This window comes from Spea bombifrons, chromosome 6 (genome assembly GCF_027358695.1).
Source record: "Spea bombifrons isolate aSpeBom1 chromosome 6, aSpeBom1.2.pri, whole genome shotgun sequence".
Classification (NCBI taxonomy): Eukaryota; Metazoa; Chordata; class Amphibia; order Anura; family Pelobatidae; genus Spea; species Spea bombifrons.
The window spans coordinates 5,215,122-5,233,729 of record NC_071092.1 but is presented as its reverse complement, the minus strand read 5'-3'; the positions used below and the strand labels follow the sequence as shown (position 1 = coordinate 5,233,729).

The 18,608-nt window shown below is 44.4% G+C and overlaps 2 protein-coding genes and 1 long non-coding RNA gene across 4 annotated transcripts; all 3 read right to left on the bottom strand.

Moving 5' to 3' along the window:
* Positions 1–2,089: 2,089 nt before the first annotated feature.
* Positions 2,090–3,007, bottom strand: LOC128500362 (uncharacterized). Of its 2 annotated transcripts, none has more exons than XR_008354916.1 (2): positions 2,939–3,007; positions 2,090–2,253 (listed from the first exon to the last, which is right to left on the bottom strand). It is a non-coding gene; the product is annotated as an uncharacterized LOC128500362 (long non-coding RNA). The 2 variants fall into 2 exon arrangements; XR_008354915.1 differs by lacking the exon at positions 2,939–3,007 and adding an exon at positions 2,393–2,550.
* Positions 3,008–8,077: 5,070 nt separating this feature from the next.
* On the bottom strand, positions 8,078–11,861 carry LOC128500294 (probable peptidyl-tRNA hydrolase 2). Its single transcript, XM_053469395.1, has 7 exons — positions 11,739–11,861; positions 10,917–11,034; positions 10,745–10,822; positions 10,034–10,108; positions 9,438–9,535; positions 8,993–9,107; positions 8,078–8,624 (listed from the first exon to the last, which is right to left on the bottom strand). The coding sequence occupies exons 2-7, from the start codon at positions 11,028–11,030 to the stop codon at positions 8,535–8,537; spliced, it is 570 nt and encodes a 189-aa protein (XP_053325370.1). The 5' UTR covers positions 11,031–11,034; positions 11,739–11,861; the 3' UTR covers positions 8,078–8,534.
* Positions 11,862–12,590: 729 nt separating this feature from the next.
* LOC128500105 (SRSF protein kinase 3-like) lies at positions 12,591–18,247 on the bottom strand. Its single transcript, XM_053469135.1, has 12 exons — positions 18,135–18,247; positions 17,712–17,802; positions 17,528–17,636; positions 16,726–16,813; positions 16,496–16,582; positions 15,760–15,867; positions 14,973–15,135; positions 14,617–14,711; positions 14,159–14,266; positions 13,873–13,942; positions 13,339–13,431; positions 12,591–12,863 (listed from the first exon to the last, which is right to left on the bottom strand). Exons 2-12 carry the CDS (start codon positions 17,767–17,769, stop codon positions 12,679–12,681), a joined length of 1,164 nt encoding a protein of 387 aa, XP_053325110.1. The 5' UTR covers positions 17,770–17,802; positions 18,135–18,247; the 3' UTR covers positions 12,591–12,678.
* Positions 18,248–18,608: the final 361 nt, after the last annotated feature.

The window sequence follows — 18,608 nt, the reverse complement described above, 5'->3', positions numbered from 1 at the left end:
GGCAAAATGCATCGACTGCCCTGTGACCCAACTGTATCCGTCACCTGCGGAAAAGTAACAAAGCTCAATTCGTCGCTTGCCTTTCCTGTCCTTGAACCCAGTTCTCTGTGAGTTGTTCGCATAATGTTTGCTCTCCAGAGGCTCATTTCTCACGATGACCCCCCTCCTGATGTCACAGGTTCACAAAATGATTGGTCAAGGTCAGCGCTTGGGCGAAGTCCTCCTGGGGCATCTCCCCATCTCAGTGCAGCCAGCGACAACAAAGGGGGGCTCTTGACGTGGTATTGAGTGCTGTGGGAAGTAAAACGCAAAAGGGGTTCAAACCTTCAATAAATCTGACAAAGCATTGCTTAGGCTATGAAATGTGTTAGGCGCATCTTCTTGGGCATGCCCGAAAAGTGCTTTCTTGTAAGCTCCTGGTCCCAATTACTCTGCTTCCTGTATAATTAGAATTTTTGCAGTTATTGTGAAATTCCGAGCTTTCGCTCGTGGTTTTCAAGGAAGTCTAGGCAAAATCTGAAGTCTGGATGTTCAGAGGTGGAGTCGCAACATAAGTTTGTCTGGCGATCCCCGGATATTTGCAGCCTCGCTCTATGTTAATGACAAGTTTACATCGCAGATGTATCCTGTGCACGTTAATAATAGTTCCAGTGCTACAGTGATGCCTCTGTGATCAAAGCCAGATGTCCCAGAAGGGCCGCACGTGCCAACGGTGCTTTATTTAAAGCTCACCTGGTTACCGGCTGCTATTCCTAAAAGTCTTATCCCACTTACTGTCGGTCCCGCTTACCGTATGGCAACGTCTCCGTCCACTGATACACATCTCGATGCACCGAGATGGGTTACGTTCTGTGTTCACACGGCAGTAAAATAGTACAGGGGTCAGGCTGCAGCTCCCAATATCTTCCACTGGAAGGAGGAGGCCTCTGTGGCCGCTTTCCTTGGTAGTCTAACAGGGGTAGCCCCGTGGCCAGTAATTTTTTCTTCCTCATTGTAAATATCCCGTCCCAGGGAGGGCCGGCAACACTCGGCTGATTACAAACTCAGCCAAAAAACCTCTTGCTGCCAATCACTTGCTGTTGCCCCATACAGACTTTGTAAGAACTGCAATGCACCCCAGGCCTATCCAGCGCATAAGCAGCTAGAGGGACTGCGTCGGTGGAAAGCACACAGATGGTACACAAAGAGGACCTAATCAGAACAAAAATACTTTTTTTTCTAGATAAAGCACATTGAACGGCTCCTTAGAAAAAGGTCCTGCTGGGAGCCATCATTTTTTTTTTTTTGATAAATGCAGTATATAGGTCAGTTAGCCCCTTTTATATTAGCAATAAACAGTGACAGTGCTGGGGGGTTATTACTGTATACAGGATTGGGGGTATATTATTGTATACAGCACAGGGGGGGTTGATCTATAAATTAGATTTGCAAACGCCGAGTGGAAGGAGTGGGAAGAAGTGTTTTTATTAATTCATGGAACAAACAACGTGTGGATTTTAAGATAATGACAAGATCCTAATCCACTGAATAGTTCGGGCTCTTCGGGCCTCCAGGAATTTCATTTTAGTTGAAATTCCTCTGCAGTCTCTAGAAAACAAAGCCTCGCCAAACAAACTCCTCCTCTGTCTTTCGCTTTCCTCCGGGTTCGCAGAGACAATCGTCATCTTTGTGCTCTCGGCCTCCTGCTGTGATTTGGCACAACAATGCGATCCATACATTACCTGCTGAATACCCCCCCCCCCGCTAACACGCTCCTTTGTCAGACTCTCCTCTAAAGTCAGACCTGTTTAACAGGGAGCAGCGTATGAATCCCAACAAAAAGAAACATTCTAAGTCACACAGATCCCAGAACGTTACCCCAATCTGTTCCGCAACGTGCGTTTCAGCATCCCTTTAATAGAAACCTAGAACCTGCCGGCAGATCAGCCCCATCTGGCCCCCCCATCGCCCATTTCTCCTGCTGTAAAGACTCAAACCTTAATCAGTCGTTGGTCTCATCTTAGATTCAGGAGCCGTATGCCTATCCCATGCATGTTTAATACCCTCGCTGTATTACCCACTACCACTACAGTTGTAGATCATGGACTCCTTTGAAATAAACTTCCTTATATTTTATTTGTAAATTTAGATAAATTGTGATAGTAAATAAAGGGCAAAATTAAACTGTCAGCATCAGGCGTGTTGCCATCTTCCTGATTTCTTGCCTCATCTCTGTTATTGCTGTTGACTTGAGGAAGATACATTGAGCAACACCTGGAAAATACGAAACAATAATCATAACAAAAACCTATGTTATTCCAGCCTTTTATTAACAGCTGCTGAATATATGGCTTGTTTAATATACCTGTACCGCATATATATATCTATGCCACGCATGTTTAAACTACCTTACCCTGTTCACCTCTATTACTTCTGCTAGGAGGCTCTTCCACTTAACTACCACCCTCTCAGTACATAGACAACTATACTAGGAATCAGGAATCAATGTCTTTGCTGATTGCTCCACACGTTGAACTCTGCCCTAGAATTGTTTTAAGGATATGGTTTTATAACGCCAAGGTTCACTGCGCATGAGCGTTAGTAATACACCCTTGAGGACGTAAAGCGCTTCGCCACCATGGATTCCACTTGAGCTTGCGGCATACGGCCATTCTAAACTGCGCATGCGGAGGAAGTAGTACGTGCAAGACACGCGGCGAATGCGACTAGAGCTTTGCGTGTCACACAGCGCATGCGCATTGGCTTTGTTGTGCCCCCCCTTTAAGAGGCCAAGGGGGAGGGTCGGCCTAGAGGGCAGGATTCTGGAAGGATCTTTCTCGAGCATCTTTTAAGACCGGGTGAGCCGCGCCCCTGACCCGACACCTTTCCTCTCCCTCCTCCTTCTGGCATAGCAACAAAGGCGAGGCCTACAAGGTGCAGGTACTAAGTGGTAACTTACCAGGCCGCAAAGCCTTTCTGTGTATCCCGCCCTGACCGTCCAGGGCCTTTAATACAGAATACGAAGTGCACATGCCTCACAAGCAGTCACGTGTGTGTCTTCAGATGCATATTTTGTGAGGTAATAATCCTGGTATGGAACATGTATATTTCTGTGGCCAAAGTTCGCATATTTACTTTTTTATGTTGACATGCTGTCCAGGTTTTACTCAGTAAATGTAGATCTCACTGCCAGTCTGTGAAAAATGAAACTGCACAAGTATAATGTCTTAATTCATAAGGATTTTGTTTTATTGGTCTTATATTTTAGAAAAAGACTGTCAGAGGGTTACATATAATGTAAGGAAGTTTACTAAGAGAGTGATAGAGAAATGGAACTGCCTCCCAGCAGAAGCGAGTAGGGGAGACAACAGTAAACACATGGGATAGGCATATGGCTCCTGAATCTAAGACAAGACCAACAACAGGTTAAGGTTTAGGTGATGATATCAGATCTTTAATGCTTATTACAGGCTAGCGGGATTGTTCTAGAAGTCACTGTGCTTTTCCCCAGCAGATCTGTTAAAAGCAGGGGAAACATTCCCACAAAAACTCCGAGCATCCCGCGATCCTGTCGCTGAAATGCTGGCAGCGGGGTATAATCGGAAGCCGCGCTCACGCAGGAGCATCTATAAATTCAGCGGAGTAAGTGGAACAGCACCTTTAGTGTCGCTCGACAGCTCATAATAATGAAAAACAAATACTAATGGTAACGAGCTGTTGTTGGGCCCAGGTGGATCCCTGGTTGACACTGTCCTTAGTCTGAATGCATCTGGAAAGAAGCCAGAGAGGTACGAAGTGGCCTGGAAATTTCCACTAGCCCAGCACAGAGTAAAATCCCGTTAATGTATATTTAAAGCGGGCGATGAGGTGGAAAGGTGACCTCATTTGGGGCGAGCGACAGACTTCAGTGATTCTTCTGCACCCTTGAGTCGAAAGAGAGAATTTTTTTATAATAGTTTTTGGCCGCAAGCGAGGTGACCAGCGACGCTCATCCGATGGTCACTCGGAAGCTGGTTCTCGGGGAGAGAGGAAGTAACTATTAAGGACTTTGACCCCAGGGCAGTTGAGGTTGTTTCCAGTGTGGGCAAATATGGGTACAAGTTGTAGTTCTGAAGCAATGCTGTTTTCAAGGTTGCAAAAAAGAACCATTCAGCCCAGGACTCGTTTTGGATCCGAACGCCCGTCCCGTGCATGTTTTGAGTTCCCTTTCTGTATTACCCTCTACCGCTTCTGCTGGGGGGCTGTTCTATTTATCCAGCACCCTCGCGGTGAAGTAAAACTTCCTTTGCTATGGAAAAATTCTTTGCTGTCCGCAGTTTCCTTGTTATCGAGTACGTTGTTCCAGTATGAAACGGGTAAACAGGACATAAGCGGTGCATCAGTTAACGGTTTAGACCTAAAGAGACAAAAGCCGGGGAGGGCCCGCTCGCTGGCTTCCTTTTCTTTATCTGTATCCTAAATGAAACTGGAAAGAATTTCTGGATTTTGTGTTTAGCGCAGTCCAAAGCCGCTTTAATGTTCCAGGTTAATAAAGGCGCGGCGTGCATCTTATCTACACAGCGTGAACTTTACACACGATGATCAAAGCTTCGTTACCCGTTTGCCGAGGTTTATTTTGTGTTTTTAGTAACTTAAGATCCATAAAACTGAATCCTTTATTCCATATCTTACACAATGGATTATATCTGCCGGCATCAGAACCAGGGGCTTAACTAGTAACCACAGAGCTCTGCTCCAAAAAATGCCCCACCGACCCACAGTGCCATCCTTTGCCCCCCCCCTTACCTGTGCCTCTGCCTGCAGCTTATCCTGCATGCAGGCACTGGATGTGATGTCACTTCCTGCATGCTTGATCAGTCAGACAGCGCGCAGGGAGAGAGATGATCCAATTGGATGGTCTCGGTGCCACTGACTACAGGTATTACCTGCATTCTTGTGACCATAATGCCCCCCCGGTTATAACCAAATGAATGAACGGAACGTAAACGAAAACTGTTCGGGTTTAACCCGCACAAAGTTCACACATGTAACCATTCGACCCTTTTCTTCTTTTTGTGAACTTAGTATCTGCTTGGCAGCCGACCTTTCATCGCATAAAACTGTTGACTAAAGGCGTCTGGTGACATCAGAATATTTATGGCTGGGCCTTTAGACGGAACACAAGGCCCTTGTGTTGCCTCGTTTCACTTGGTTACATGAATAAGCAGATTTTTTTTTTCTGATGTTGGTGAAAGTGTCGAAAGGGTCCTGGTGGGCGTTTTTTATCTGCACTAGTGGTTCAAAATACAGAAAAAAAACGATTGCTCCGGGTGGGCGGTTAGTCTAAAGAGTTACTGCAGGGTTCTATCTTGGCATGTTTAGTGCTGGCACGCCACGGAACATATTAACCGAAAGTAGAAACACTGATAAGACGAATGGTTAGGTCTGTCCGTCTGGGTGCTTTTTAGAGTTTAAATGCATTTGTTCTGAAATCTCTGCCCACCTACAGCAAATATCCAATGCTTGGTTGAATTTCAATATTGGTGAAAGACGAGGCATGAATGAATGAGTTCTAATGGATCGGATCAAGTTCAGGGGCTGGACGGCGCCCATAGGCAATGCCCTGATTGGAATGGGGATCCGGACACTGTTGTTCTGGTTGTCCCGGGTCTAATCTGGTACGGTTTAAGAAGGCATTTGCGGTTTCCAACCCCAATTCATACGGTAGGACTGCGTACGTTTCTTTAAACGGGATGCTTTAATGTTGATAACGCCGTCTGCAGCCCGTTTCCTGTTAATAAAGAAAATACTTTATATGAGTATAAACATTACTCTGGTTTTGGATTTAGTTAAGTAGATCATGACTTACACAAGATGCCTTTTTTTTTTTCACAGCCGTGAGAGCCAAGACTTCTGCAGAGTCATCCTTAAATAGCAAGGAATGCAGGCGAAGTGATTTTTTTTTTTTTTTATTCCGCCCCTCTCTCTCTTCTGTTGACGTGGCCTGACTTCCACTGTACATTCATTCAGGCATTCTGTAAACAGGTGACCGTCTGAATAATATCATTACGGGCTAATTATACCTTAAAAAGTTGATATCACAGAGAATATGTAAAGTGTCTGTTTCTGGAAATATACAGGTGTTACGGCTCCCGTTTTTTTTTTTTTAACGGAGAAATGTTTTATAAACGTAGATTTATACCTTTTTGATTTCTAAGAAATGTATAAGGGAACGTCTCTTCCTGGGTGGCGGCGGTGGCGTTACTAGGGCTATTATTCCTCTTGTGTTTCAACGATGAGATCATAGTCTTGTGACCAGAACAAAAAATGTGAGAGCAAACAGAGCAGGAAGCCGGAGCGCAGGACGCCTGATAGGACGAGGTCGCCCCCTGCGGGTTGTGTCGGGAAACACAGTTGAGTCTTTAGGTAAAAAGATAATTAGGCCAAAAAAAGATAAGGCTTTAGAACCCTGAGCTCGTGTCACTCTCCATTAACTTATTTGGGGCTATCACCTTTTACCAAAGGCGGCTTCTTCTCTTAGCCCAAAAGGTTTATATCTATGCTTGCTGTACGGTATATATTTTAACCCACGGTTCATCTTAGTTACGCATCAGCAAAGCAAGTATCCCTAGATTCCGGCAGCGTTTCTGTGAAGGATGTTGCTTGGTTATTTATAGGGAGCCGGGAAACGCTGAGTGCTTTTGTAGCAGAAGCCAGCATTAGCCATCAGGTTCCGCCGTTAATAAAGCAATCATCGAGAATGGCTCTCTTTGCATGGCACAGGAATGTTGTGATGACGCACTAAACATTTTTGTGTTAGGGGTTTCCTTACCGTGTTATCTCTGAGGATCCTTGGTGGTATCTCTGTACTTGACGCATCAGTCGCCTTCTCTAACACCCTTGTGCCGTCTCTGGAGGTAGGGTGTGTGACTGCGGGGTGTTCTGCACGAACTGTAGAGGTCCCTTGAAAGTTTGCAGCGATTTCTTTGTGCATTTACATTCTAACTGCAGACGTTCTTATTGACAGACGGCCCCTTCTTATTGAATCAAAGTTCTTGTTTGTAAGAATTATAGGTGTAATATGCAGAAGTCATTTATAGTAACTGTTTATTTTTTAAAGTTAGACTTGCAATACCGTGTCTCCTACTTGAGACAATGGTTACGAACTAGGAGAAGGACCCACATACTGCCTGCAATAGAAATACTAAATATCTGTGTGCCATCTTTGACTAGAATGTAACCACCTCTTCCCAAAACCGTGTATTATAGCTTGGGAGGGAAAATAAAACCGACACAAAAGAAGCAGTAAATCCTCCTTTTATTACGTGAGCGCTGCTGTACAAAACTGTAATCACAAAAGATAAAACCTTTTATCTGTTATTCACAGAAGCAAACAAGATGTAAGCCACGAAACTGCCCCGGTGGTAATTTATCCTCTGTCCTGCCCTCTTCTCTACACGAGAGGGTCTAATCTGTCCCAGTCATTCTTACACATCCATCAGCGTTGGATAAGGGGATGCGTTTGAGGACTCTGGCCCTGGTTATAATGTTTGGAACCAGAGGGACTGAAATGCGACATTCAAAGCTATGTTTAGAGAATCATGAAAATATGAGCAGGCAGCAGGCCAGTGAATAAAGAAATCATGTAATATCTTCTATGTTGTTATAGTTGCCTATGCACTAAAACATACGTTATTTTGGAGCCTTTGAGAGGGCCGTGGGGTACAATTTACAGATGACAGAGCTTTTAACACGTAAGTCCTCATTAAAACTAATACTTATTAAATAAGGTACAGGCTGGAAGTTTACATTAGAAAGCAATTGTCTGCTCACCCGTTCATGATGGAAACAGAAGGGAATCCCTAAAGAGCCATTTACAAGACTAAACTCCCACGCCGGCATTAGACATAAATGGGATCTGAAATGGGATCCGCTGCTTCCCGCCCTGAACAAATCACACTTAAAAAGTTCTTGATGCAGATACAGTCCATGCAGCTGCTGTCCATCTATAAATCTATTTACTACTCCGTATCCAGACAGGTTTCTGTTGTAGGACAAACGGAATATGTTCTTACACTTAATTTTGATTGTGGCTGTAAACATCCGTTCATTCCTATGATTTATTTTTTCCGCAGAGTTAACGTACCCTTTGTAACCACAAAGAAAACAAATACACTGGCGCTACTGATGACCCGCTTTAGAATGAAAGTGGATATACGATCCCATGGTTACAGTGAAACTGTTTGGCAAATAGCAAACGGTTATGCTAAAAGAGTAATATCCACTTTGATTGGCTGAGATGCTAAGCCATGTTCCACTAGTGTCTTTTGGCAGCACTAACGGCTGCGGTTTTCTGCCGGCGCTATTTTTTTTGGAGACGTGCACTAAGATGTAAATCTGTGAGTTGAAGGCCTTGGAACTTCTCTGATCGCACACGAGCCGTCTGTGCGGTAAAAGGAGTAGATTTCGCACATCTGATTTCACAAAGCATTGGGCTTCTGCGCCAGCCTTCATTCCACCAAGACCACCGGCCGCCGCCACCACCACCGAACCGCGCTGACCTCCCCGCTGCTCCTTCAGTTCAGCAGCTTCAGCTTGCCGGTCACCTTGTTCACGCGCTCCTCTTCACCCATAATAGACAGCACGGTGTATGATCCGGCTGCAATCTGAAACAGGACCTCATTACCAAACACATCTCAGTAATAGTCAGGCCAAGGAGACACTTTAAAGAAAACATTTCCCTGTTACCTTAAGTGATACCCCCACCCAAAAATCAAAAAGGGGAGAGCACAACCTAAAAAGCATAGAAGGCATAAACATTCAAATTTCTCGGTTACTGTTAGAATAATTGCCAATAAATACATAAAGCAGGAATTCAGCGCGTACCCTCTCGCCAAACTTGGGGTACTTTAACCTAGTGGGGGGGCTAAACAATGTAAACAGATCCTGGCTCGTCATAAAAAACATTTTTCAGCATTGGCTGCGGCGCGTTTACCTCCAGTACATGTTTGTTAAGTAAAACTTATTTAATTACCTGGGTCCTGCCTGCATCCTGAACCAGGTAGGTTGGTAAATTCATACTCATGGCCAGTGCCTGCAGCTCCAATAGGTGGATGGTGTTAGAACCTTGAAGGACAACCTTCTTCGCCCTGCAGAGTGACAGAAGCCCACATACGCATGGTATAAAACTCATAGTATTACTACAACGTCACGGGAAATAAAAGTGAACGGTATAAAGACGGCACAGAGTGCTGCCTTCTTTTAGGACCCACAAAAAAACGGATGGACGTACTTTGTATGCTAGCAAGAGACATAGATGTGCCAACGTTAGTGATCACTTGCAAGGCAGGCAAGTAACGCAATTCAAAATTGTATCTCAATGCCCCCATCCGCCTGCTAAACAAGCCCAAAAATAGCCCCCCACAAAACTTTTTGCCCAGTGGCTACACTCATTCTCTTGAACAATGTTATAAACATACCCATATTCATCCCATTTACAGGCGATGTCCCGGGTCGTTGAGTCCTTCAGCAGGAGCTGATACAAGCCGAGTGCTGCGTGCCCAACCTGCGCAGCCACCTTAATACAGAGAAATACAGCGTTTCTCCACCACGTAACAAATTATCATCGATTCTACCGCTGGAAGGAGATCCCTTAATGGCATAAAAAGCAAGTACAAAGTGAAGCAATAAACCCCTTAGATATTTAAAGCCGCAGGTAATAAACATGACAGATGTGCGACAAGACACCCAAAATATCCCACGCCGCGTCATGCTTTTCTGTGACAGGCTATAGAACAAGAAGTTAGCGTGGATGTTCCACTGACTAAAGTGTATTTAGTTCCACTGACTAAAGTTCCAAGAACCGGAGCAGCGTCGGTTATGTTCGTTTTACACAAAGTGGTGCCCCATAATGCTCTAGGGTCACGGAAACATAGACCACAGCAGAATAAGCCCCTACGCTACCCTGTTTCTTAGTATGGGGCAGACCTACGTCTGGATCTCTGCATCTCTGGCTTTTACGACAATATCAAAGAATTATTTTAGATGAAATGGTTATTCCACTGGAAACAAATACCTTTCCCACGCCCATTGGCAGCTCCGTATTTACTACAAACACCATTTTGTAATAATTTTGCTCCTCTTCCCCTTCCTTGAGGAAAAAAAAATGAGAAAACAGAAAACAATTATGAAGATAAACATTTTTTTCCAATCTTTGCATAAAGGTGATTTTGCACAATGTTTGTTTTAAAAGCATTCACTTCCTTTTAAACAGAAACGTGAACAAACACCGATTCCCTCGCTTAGTTACAGTAACACTTCGTCAGGGAAGGATTTTTCTCCCTATCAACAGATCCTATAGAGAGAAAAATATTAACGTAGGGGGCTGGGGGGAAATGTGCGTTACTGGGGAGAAATTAAGCAAAAATATCAGGACGGTGCGATTTATTAATGTTCTGCACCCCACTACTCATACACCGTGGTATGAAGAAATCCGGGCTATAAGGGCCGGCATAACCACTTAATTCAATGGAAACTGCTTGGCAACAGGATAGGGTGGTATCAACCAAAACTAGTTGGAATAAATTATCCAATATTAACAAAATACTATTCAGAGCAGAGCATTCATCCATCTCTCCTCCGTCCCGGCTAGGGATTTCTGTGTTTAGCTCCATATTCCGTATCTTAGAGCCCCGGAGCAAGCGAGGAAACTACGCTTTCATCGCAATAACACAACTCAATTACGAAGAGGCGTGTGTGACATTTGCACACGTGTCAAGTTACTTACTGGGTTCTGATCTTCTAAGCTGTCAAAATAAAATATTGCAGCCTCTTCTGCCGAGATGTTTCCAGTTAGGATTAGAGCCTAAGGGAAGAAGGAAAAAAGGAACGCACTTTAAGATAAACGCAGGTGCGCAAAAACCACAATCCCAATTTAAACCGTCATTAAGAATATTCACCTTTTTGGCTTCTTCTTCTGGGATATCCAGATCTTTTAACTGCTGGAGGTAACCGGCATTAACCTCCATGGCGCCCGGCTCTGTATCAGAGCTCTCCTGTTCATGCGTCTCCATTAGACTGGCAACAAAAGAAAACATAATAAATCCACAGGTGCGCTTTATGCAGACAGGTAACATTTCCACACTGATAATAGCGGGTAACACGCGTGTGTTAAATCCAAGCTTATCGACTATTCCCCTCACCCCAGGTGGCCCCATACATACCCTCTTCATACATGCACTGATGGTTTCCATGAATCCTGAACCACACATGCCACTTTATCCCCGTCTCCAGCACCGTTTATACACCTCTACCTTTGACACATCACACAGTCCCTCTGTCTGGCATCCTAACATGCCACTCTACCCTGACACATACCCCCCCCACACTGCAGCACCCAATATGCCACTTTGCCCATCTCTCCTACAACAAATGTGCCACCATGCATTACCCACCTCATCACTTCTGCACTAAGCCACCCTACCATGCCCACACTCCTGCACCCAGTGCCATCCCACCATGCCAGCACTCCTGCACCCAGTGCCACCCCTCCATGCCCGCACTCCTGCAGTGAATGTGCCCTCATGCCCATCACCAAGCCCGCACCCTCTGCCCCCATGCCTCTCACCCCTGCAGCACGCATGTCACTCAAGCCCCATGTGCCAAGTTGCCGCAGTTCCCTCCTGTACCGCCCCCTCTTTATCACCTGCGGGTATCTTATGGCCCAATTTACTACGCCCTGCTCTGTTTAACGCGAGCCCCAAGCCAGACCTACATCTTACCCCTTTTTTGACACCAAGTAACAGGCTCTCCGTGCACACGCAGCTCACGCGCACCGCGGAGCCGCGCTCTCCTTTCTCTGCTAACGCCGGGAACGAGCAGAAACGATGGACGTCAGATGACCGGAAAAGAGAGCAGAGTGGCATCGGAAGCAGCTAATCTCACAGCCGCAGGCTCTACAGAGCTGCGCCGTCTGGTGGCCGGCGGTGGTACCGCTCCCTGCTAGATGCTAAAAAGGCAAGTCAATCTAAATAAAGACAACCTTTTCACCGGTAACATTTAATGCTGTGTAAATTATTATTTATTTATTATTGCTAATTATTATTGTTATTTATTGATTTATATAGCACCATCATATTCATACCTGGGAACTTGTGGGCTTCCACTACCTGGAACCCACACTTGCGGGACGTGGCCAGGACTGTCAGCTGACATCGGTGGGCAGTCGCTCTGATGTCAGTGGGTGTTCAAGATGGCATTGCAGGAAACACATTTAAAGGGGAAATGGGCAGGAAGTGGGGCATGTCAGGACCCCGCTCCCGAGACCTGGTGTTGACCCGGAGAACAGGTGCCGGAGAGTTCCCAGGTGTTATCATATTCCACCAGAATGTGCCGCCCAACCAGATACACAAATATCCCTGCCTCTCTACGCACTCAATCCACAGAATAAAGTACCCCCGAGGAGGGGGTAATAGTTTAATTGCAAATATCTTAGAGCATGGGACCTGTGTTTTAGTTACACTGCTGTGTAAAGCATGCCATGTTCAACCCGTGACCTTCTATGTCCATTACTCTTTCTCACCCGCCATCATCGTCTATTAACCAGAGAATAACACGTTCCAATCGCAGTCATATTATAGTGACAAAGGTTTATTTAAAGACTCGGAGATAATCTACATGTAAAAAAAATCTGAATGTTCAGGGAATAGTGTGAGGTCTTCTTCAGGGTTGCAGCCACGGATGCTGTAGACATTTTTCAGCGGTGGCTCGTTTCTGAGGCGCGTATTCCAGCATCGGAAGGAGGAAACCGGCAAAAATAAGAGCCTCGTTCTTCTGCCACTTGTGCCTGTGCACCAACGTGTCATAAAGACCACACGGGAGCAGATAAGGGATCCTCAGGAGGTCACCTGTGAGACACAAATCAACAGACCGGCCAACGGCGCCAGATTTAGCTCTAGGACAGAGATTGACCATCCAACAGTTACTGTAGCTCAGCATTTCCAAGATCTTCCTCTTGGTATGTCAAAGAGATGGCCAAACGGCACTCCTATTACCCGCTAGGCACATGATGGTGGCTTCACCAAGCATAAAAAATGGTCAACGCCATTGAGCATCTCCTGCAAGCAAAGCTGAGCTGGCCCTGCATAATGTATAGTTAAATCCATGTGATTTCTATTGTGGCGTGGAATGAGCCCCAATTATGTACATTTAATTCTATGACCTTCACTGGCGATTTGGTTAATGTGATGTGAAGGGGAAATGTCCCACTCCACAGCGATATGTCGGGGCTCTAATGACTGCAGTTGAATATTGCAAGTAAATTCTAGCCTCGCATCTGGCTCTACCCCTGTAACCCCGAGTTTGCCTTCACTCAATTCTTACCTTGCTTGTTGAAAAAGGCTGACGAATTCTTCCCAGAGGAAGCAATTTTTGGTGGTATGCGACCAAGACGTTCGATAATACAAGCGATGTGATCTGTTATAGGGGGAAATTATTCAGTGAATTGGATGTTTTCAAAGAGAATCTGTGCTTAACCCACAATATATTCCTATATATACATTTTTGCACTTCCTGTTAGGAACAGTTGCAAGCCACAACAGGAAGTGAAGTGCGTGCACTAAAAACGATCCCCCATTCTGTTACATAACAACCAAAATATATAGAATTTGGTTCATTTATGTCCAAGTATATAGACAAAATAAGTTTGATCTTCTGTGTTGACCTTTACAATATATTTTATTGATCTCAGCGCCAGTAGTAAATATTTCTTCAGACTGAAACATTATTATTAATATGGAGTGGGATAACGATACTGGAGAGGGCCAAACACATTTCTAGACATCTCTTTCTCCTAAACTGGCCATTAGTATCATCGTTTTGCTCAAAAACACGAGCAGAGAGTAAATCGGTTCATACCGTCATTTCTTGAGAATGTTTCTCCGGCATGAGGCTCAAACAGGTAGAACGAGGTAGCCATTTCAAAGGCCTGCGGCAACAAAGAGTTTATTAGTGTTCCTTTGGAAAATGTAACATAGTATCCAGAGACTTGTTACTCAGTTTAGAGTATTGGGATTTGATCTCGTGTTTCCCTGGCTATAGATTGTATGATGCTGATTGGAAATGTATTGTCTGAATCCATGCATAACAAGTAAAATCGCCTTGAAATACTTAGACATTGAGACATAAATCGGCGGATAAGTACCATGCATGCCGTGCTCCATATATCTGCGGGGGTGCTGTATCCTGAACCCAGCAGGACTTCTAGGGCTCGGTACTGCTGGGTCTGGATCTCCTCCGAAAAGGGTTTATACTGCAAAACACAGACGTTATACTCAGTCAGGGGTTCTAAATATCTTCAGGATATCGGTCTGAGAAAGTCAACAATAACTTGGGTTCCTTAAGGGCCAAAGGGCCCCCGAGAAGCTCCTCAGAACTCAATGGGTTATCCAGTGATAACTGGAGAGTCTTCTAGAGGCAGACAGCGTTAGTCCTCTCTGTATGAACTCAGGGACATGTTTACTGGTCAATGGAGGAGAGAATGGGACATAATTGTCCTCTCATTAGCATTAGTGAAGAATCGCTGGATAAGAGTCTTACTGGTTACTTTTATTTATGAGTTTAGAACGATGACTGAATGCTACAGAGGGTCAGGGTGCTTACGGTCCAACATGCGCTGCCTAGATCTGCGATTTTGACTCCCAACATGTCGACGTTCCCAGTTTCGAACAGATGAGTTAAGAAGTTTACATCTACTCCTAAAAATTAAAACAAAACAGTGCCAACGATTACATTATTAGATGTGATGTTAAAAAAAAATAAAATAATTTTTGGGATAGGGATCACTCCACATTTTGGCAGATGTATGTTTTTGTTTAAGGGGTTAAATGCTAAAGAGTCAATGGAGGTAAGTTCCCCAAAGAGTCCTCAACTTTGCTTATTCCGCTGGTGATGACATCATTGTAGCCATTTTTTTTTTTAAACAAGGGGAAGATTTTGCCGAGTAACGTAGCGATTACCTTGCATTTTGGCGTCCTGCGTTCTGTTTTGGGTCCAGGCCGCCGCCGCAGACATGTATTGCTGCAGGTTGTCGGTGTTCACACACACGAGGATGTTTTCTGGTTTAATGTCTGTGTGGATTATACGGCATTTCTTGTGCAAGAAGTTCAGACCTTGGAGCACCTTTTACAATCAAACATTTAGAATCGTTTCAAATAAGGGAGTAATACAGAAAAAAAGTATTTGTTTTTAAACGAACACTAAGAACACAATTAAAATCACTTAATGATGGTTCTACGTTCAATGAAAAGAGTTCTGGAATTCTATGAGTATTCTGATGATTGCTACATTTTAGCAGTTTTCTCTGATAAATATATATATATATATATAATATATAATATTTTGGTATAATTATGATTTGCTATTTATGTTGTACATAAGTAAAAATAATTATCAAACATTTACAGCTGGACAGAGACCCCTGGGTCCAATCAGCTTCTTAAATATCATAGCGGCCATCACCGAATGTAAAAACTGTACATTTTCCTTTTTTTTTGTTAATATCATCACAAACGGGGGCATATCGCAAGGAACTGGTTCTATCTTGTTTCACAGGACTTCACGTTAGCTGGGCAAAAACTAAAGCCAATGCAAGACCGTTGACCATGCGCTTGTCTAGGTCTTGTGTTTGTAAATGGACTTGACCCAAAAGGCATGGAATCCCATCAAACCTCCGGGGGACTGGCCTTGGACTCCAGTCTAGTACAAAATGATTGCATTCAGCCAACCTGTAGCCTCTCCTCTCACCTGCTGCAGGATCCGCTTCACACACGTCATGGGAAGCCCATCCGATCCGTGATTCCTCATCAGATGCAGCAGAGACGGTCCCAGCAGCTCAAACACCAGACATGCATGTAGAACCGAGTTAAGGATTCATTCCTACTACATCCCCGCCTGGCCCTGACACCTACGTTCCACTTAGAAAAGACTGTAAACATCTCAAATATATCACCAGGGCCTGGGAAGATTTGGTTTTAAGGGCCGCATATTACCCAGTGTTAATATGGAAGAGTGCAAGATGGATCTAGAACCCAAGATTAAATGTTCTAGATCAATAGTACTTTGTTAATAACAGCTATTATTGTTGCCGAATGGGCAGGTGTTCAGCACCTGAAATCAATGATAAATAATTTACCGAGTCAAGTTCATTCACGATTTACATGTTAAGGAGAAACAACCCATCCACGACAGAATCTTTGTACACCCAAGAATTCCGTCATGACTTCTTAGGCACCAGACCCCTAAAGGTTTAGGATAAATCTATAGAACGATTTCTAAAGCAGATAGCAAAAATATTCTACGGTCATGGTGTTTCGTGTACTAGGTAAGACGTTCTAGAAACACCACCCAGAAGATTAAAGAACCCGGTATTTTAACCTGGTCCAGCTCTGGAACAATCAGAAGAAACGTTCCATGGAATGCTCCAGATTTAGACCCCGGAATTGTTCCGGTCCTTAGTCGTTCCAGCCATGGAGTGGATATGAAGCCCATTCTCTCCAATCAGTTTAAAGTCGTCCAGAAAGCGGATGATATTTTCTCCTTGGGACTCCTTCTTACGAGCGCCATTAACCTAGACAGAGAAAGGGTTACATTTAGATACGGAGGTCCCCGTAGTCCCCTTGAACAGCCAGGTTTTATTATGAATAGCAATGATGCCGGAGGGTCAATGCATTGTTAGATGTACAGGGTAACATACGTGTCAAATATTCTTACACAATTCAGCAGTGAAATTTCATCCTGAGCCGTCTCGCTAAACTTTCTTCCGCTTTTCGTTATTTTCACTGCGACGCGCTTCTTCTTTCTGGAAATAACATTTATAGAAATAGGTCAATTTACAAGAAACCCCCCAAAACATTTCTGGTAAGATTGACCATTTACGCATTGATCATAATTTTCAGGAAATACTGATCTGTCCATAAACTACGACTTGTTGGTTTATTCACTGACGACTGAGTTGGCCGGGGAACACCTGAGCTGACTACTCATTCATGTTGGAAGCGCAAGAAGGCAGGTAAGCAATGCACCTTTACGGCCAAGCAGGGCACCTCAGTGTGTAGGCAGAGTAACTTTACGGCCAAGCAGGGCACCTTGGTGCATAGGCAGAGTAACTTTACGGCCAAGCAGGGCACCTTGGTGTGTAGGCAGGGCACTTTTACACCTAATCAAGTTCCTTGGCAGCTAGGCACGGCTGAAGCCAAACGGACAGATTAGGCTGGGCTAAGCACTCCATATACACCACCGAAGAGCCTAGATGCTTAGATGACCAAAAGGTAAGGTCATTTGAGGCTTTTCTGGGATAATTGATAATGTGACGCCACTAATGTCAAAGTAAAAACATAACGGGAACTCCTGTCTTGAAATTCATTTTCCAAGTCAATGAAATCAATAGTAATTCAGCTACAATAAAATCCGACGCTCTCTAATCAGATTGTAAATACCGGGGGTTTGCCAGTTTTATAGATACAAAATAGGGATTCCTAAAATATGTTCCCCCCCCCGCACCAGGGGTACTTACTGGAGGTCACGGCACAGCCACACGGTGGAGAAATATCCCCACCCAACCTTGTGTATGACTTGATATCGTCTGTTGAGCATCTCACCGATCTGAACCGGATGATATCCACCTACAGGACACAACATAGTTGGAAGCTTAACCCTACAACATGAACGATGTCCACACACCTTGACCTGGCTCTTACCTGGACAATACTCCGCAGGGTCCTCCTCCCATCCATCTTTATCAGCCATGTTCAACATCAAAGTTTTTTTGCCTGAACAGGAATCAAAGCTCTGAAATAAACCAGAGACATTTCTAATTATACAGGCGATACGGATGCACCGATATTAATATTCCTTTCTAATTTCAGTCTAATGGCCCTCCAGGTCCTTCATGCCAATACCGCAGAAGTCTGACCTTTCCCCCTGGCACGGATTTTAAACGAAGTGCTAATGGAGCTCGTAGTGATGACAATTGGGTGGTCATCTTGCGCCTGGAGCAGATCCCAAATCTAATGCCCTCATTGTTGATCATGAGCTGCGGGAACGAGGGAGCGGGAGGTCTGTTCCATGCCGGGTATCGCGGTCTTCTAGAGGAATTAGAAGGGATTTACTGAAACACTTACCCAGCATAACTGAAATGGTGGCTCTGACTCAAACCTCAGATACACTTGACACCCTCAAGTTCTGAAAAGGAGAATCTGGCGCTTTAACTCCTCCAACGACTGAGGGATATGGAATTTGGACCCTTTGGGGGAGAAGAAGGCTACATTATGACATCATCTCCTGAAAAACGCTTCATAAATAAATCTAGATCACGGACCATTTAAAGCATCTTCCTACAAATGCGCATGAATGCGTAATATACACCTCTCTCTGGAGATGGAAAGGTTAAATGGGATTAATCCTTTATACTCCAAGATTAGTTTTAGATCCCATCAGGATTTATTTCTATCTTTTTCCATATGTTATCAGATAGGACAGGGCGGATTGCGGTATTATCTTTAAATGACTTAAAGCTGCCCGTGTTGTGCTGGGTTAATCGCAAATATGACATGTAATCCCGAGAGATCAACAGAGCAATCTAGTATCTTGTAAAT

Bases quoted from the DNA above. Each gene is read 5' to 3' on its own strand.
- LOC128500294 (XM_053469395.1), bottom strand. From the start codon at position 11,030: ATGGAGACGCATGAACAGGAGAGCTCTGATACAGAGCCGGGCGCCATG. The intron at 10,823-10,916 runs GTGAATATTCTT...TTCTTCCCTTAG, and splicing joins CAGAAGAAGAAGCCAAAAAG to GCTCTAATCCTAACTGGAAA. The intron at 10,109-10,744 runs GTAAGTAACTTG...TTTTTCCTCAAG, and splicing joins GCTTAGAAGATCAGAACCCA to GAAGGGGAAGAGGAGCAAAA.
- LOC128500105 (XM_053469135.1), bottom strand. From the start codon at position 17,769: ATGTTGAACATGGCTGATAAAGATGGATGGGAGGAGGACCCTGCGGAG. The intron at 17,637-17,711 runs GTAAGAGCCAGG...TGTGTCCTGTAG, and splicing joins CCCTGCGGAGTATTGTCCAG to GTGGATATCATCCGGTTCAG. The intron at 16,814-17,527 runs GTAAGTACCCCT...TGTTATTTCCAG, and splicing joins TGGCTGTGCCGTGACCTCCA to AAAGAAGAAGCGCGTCGCAG.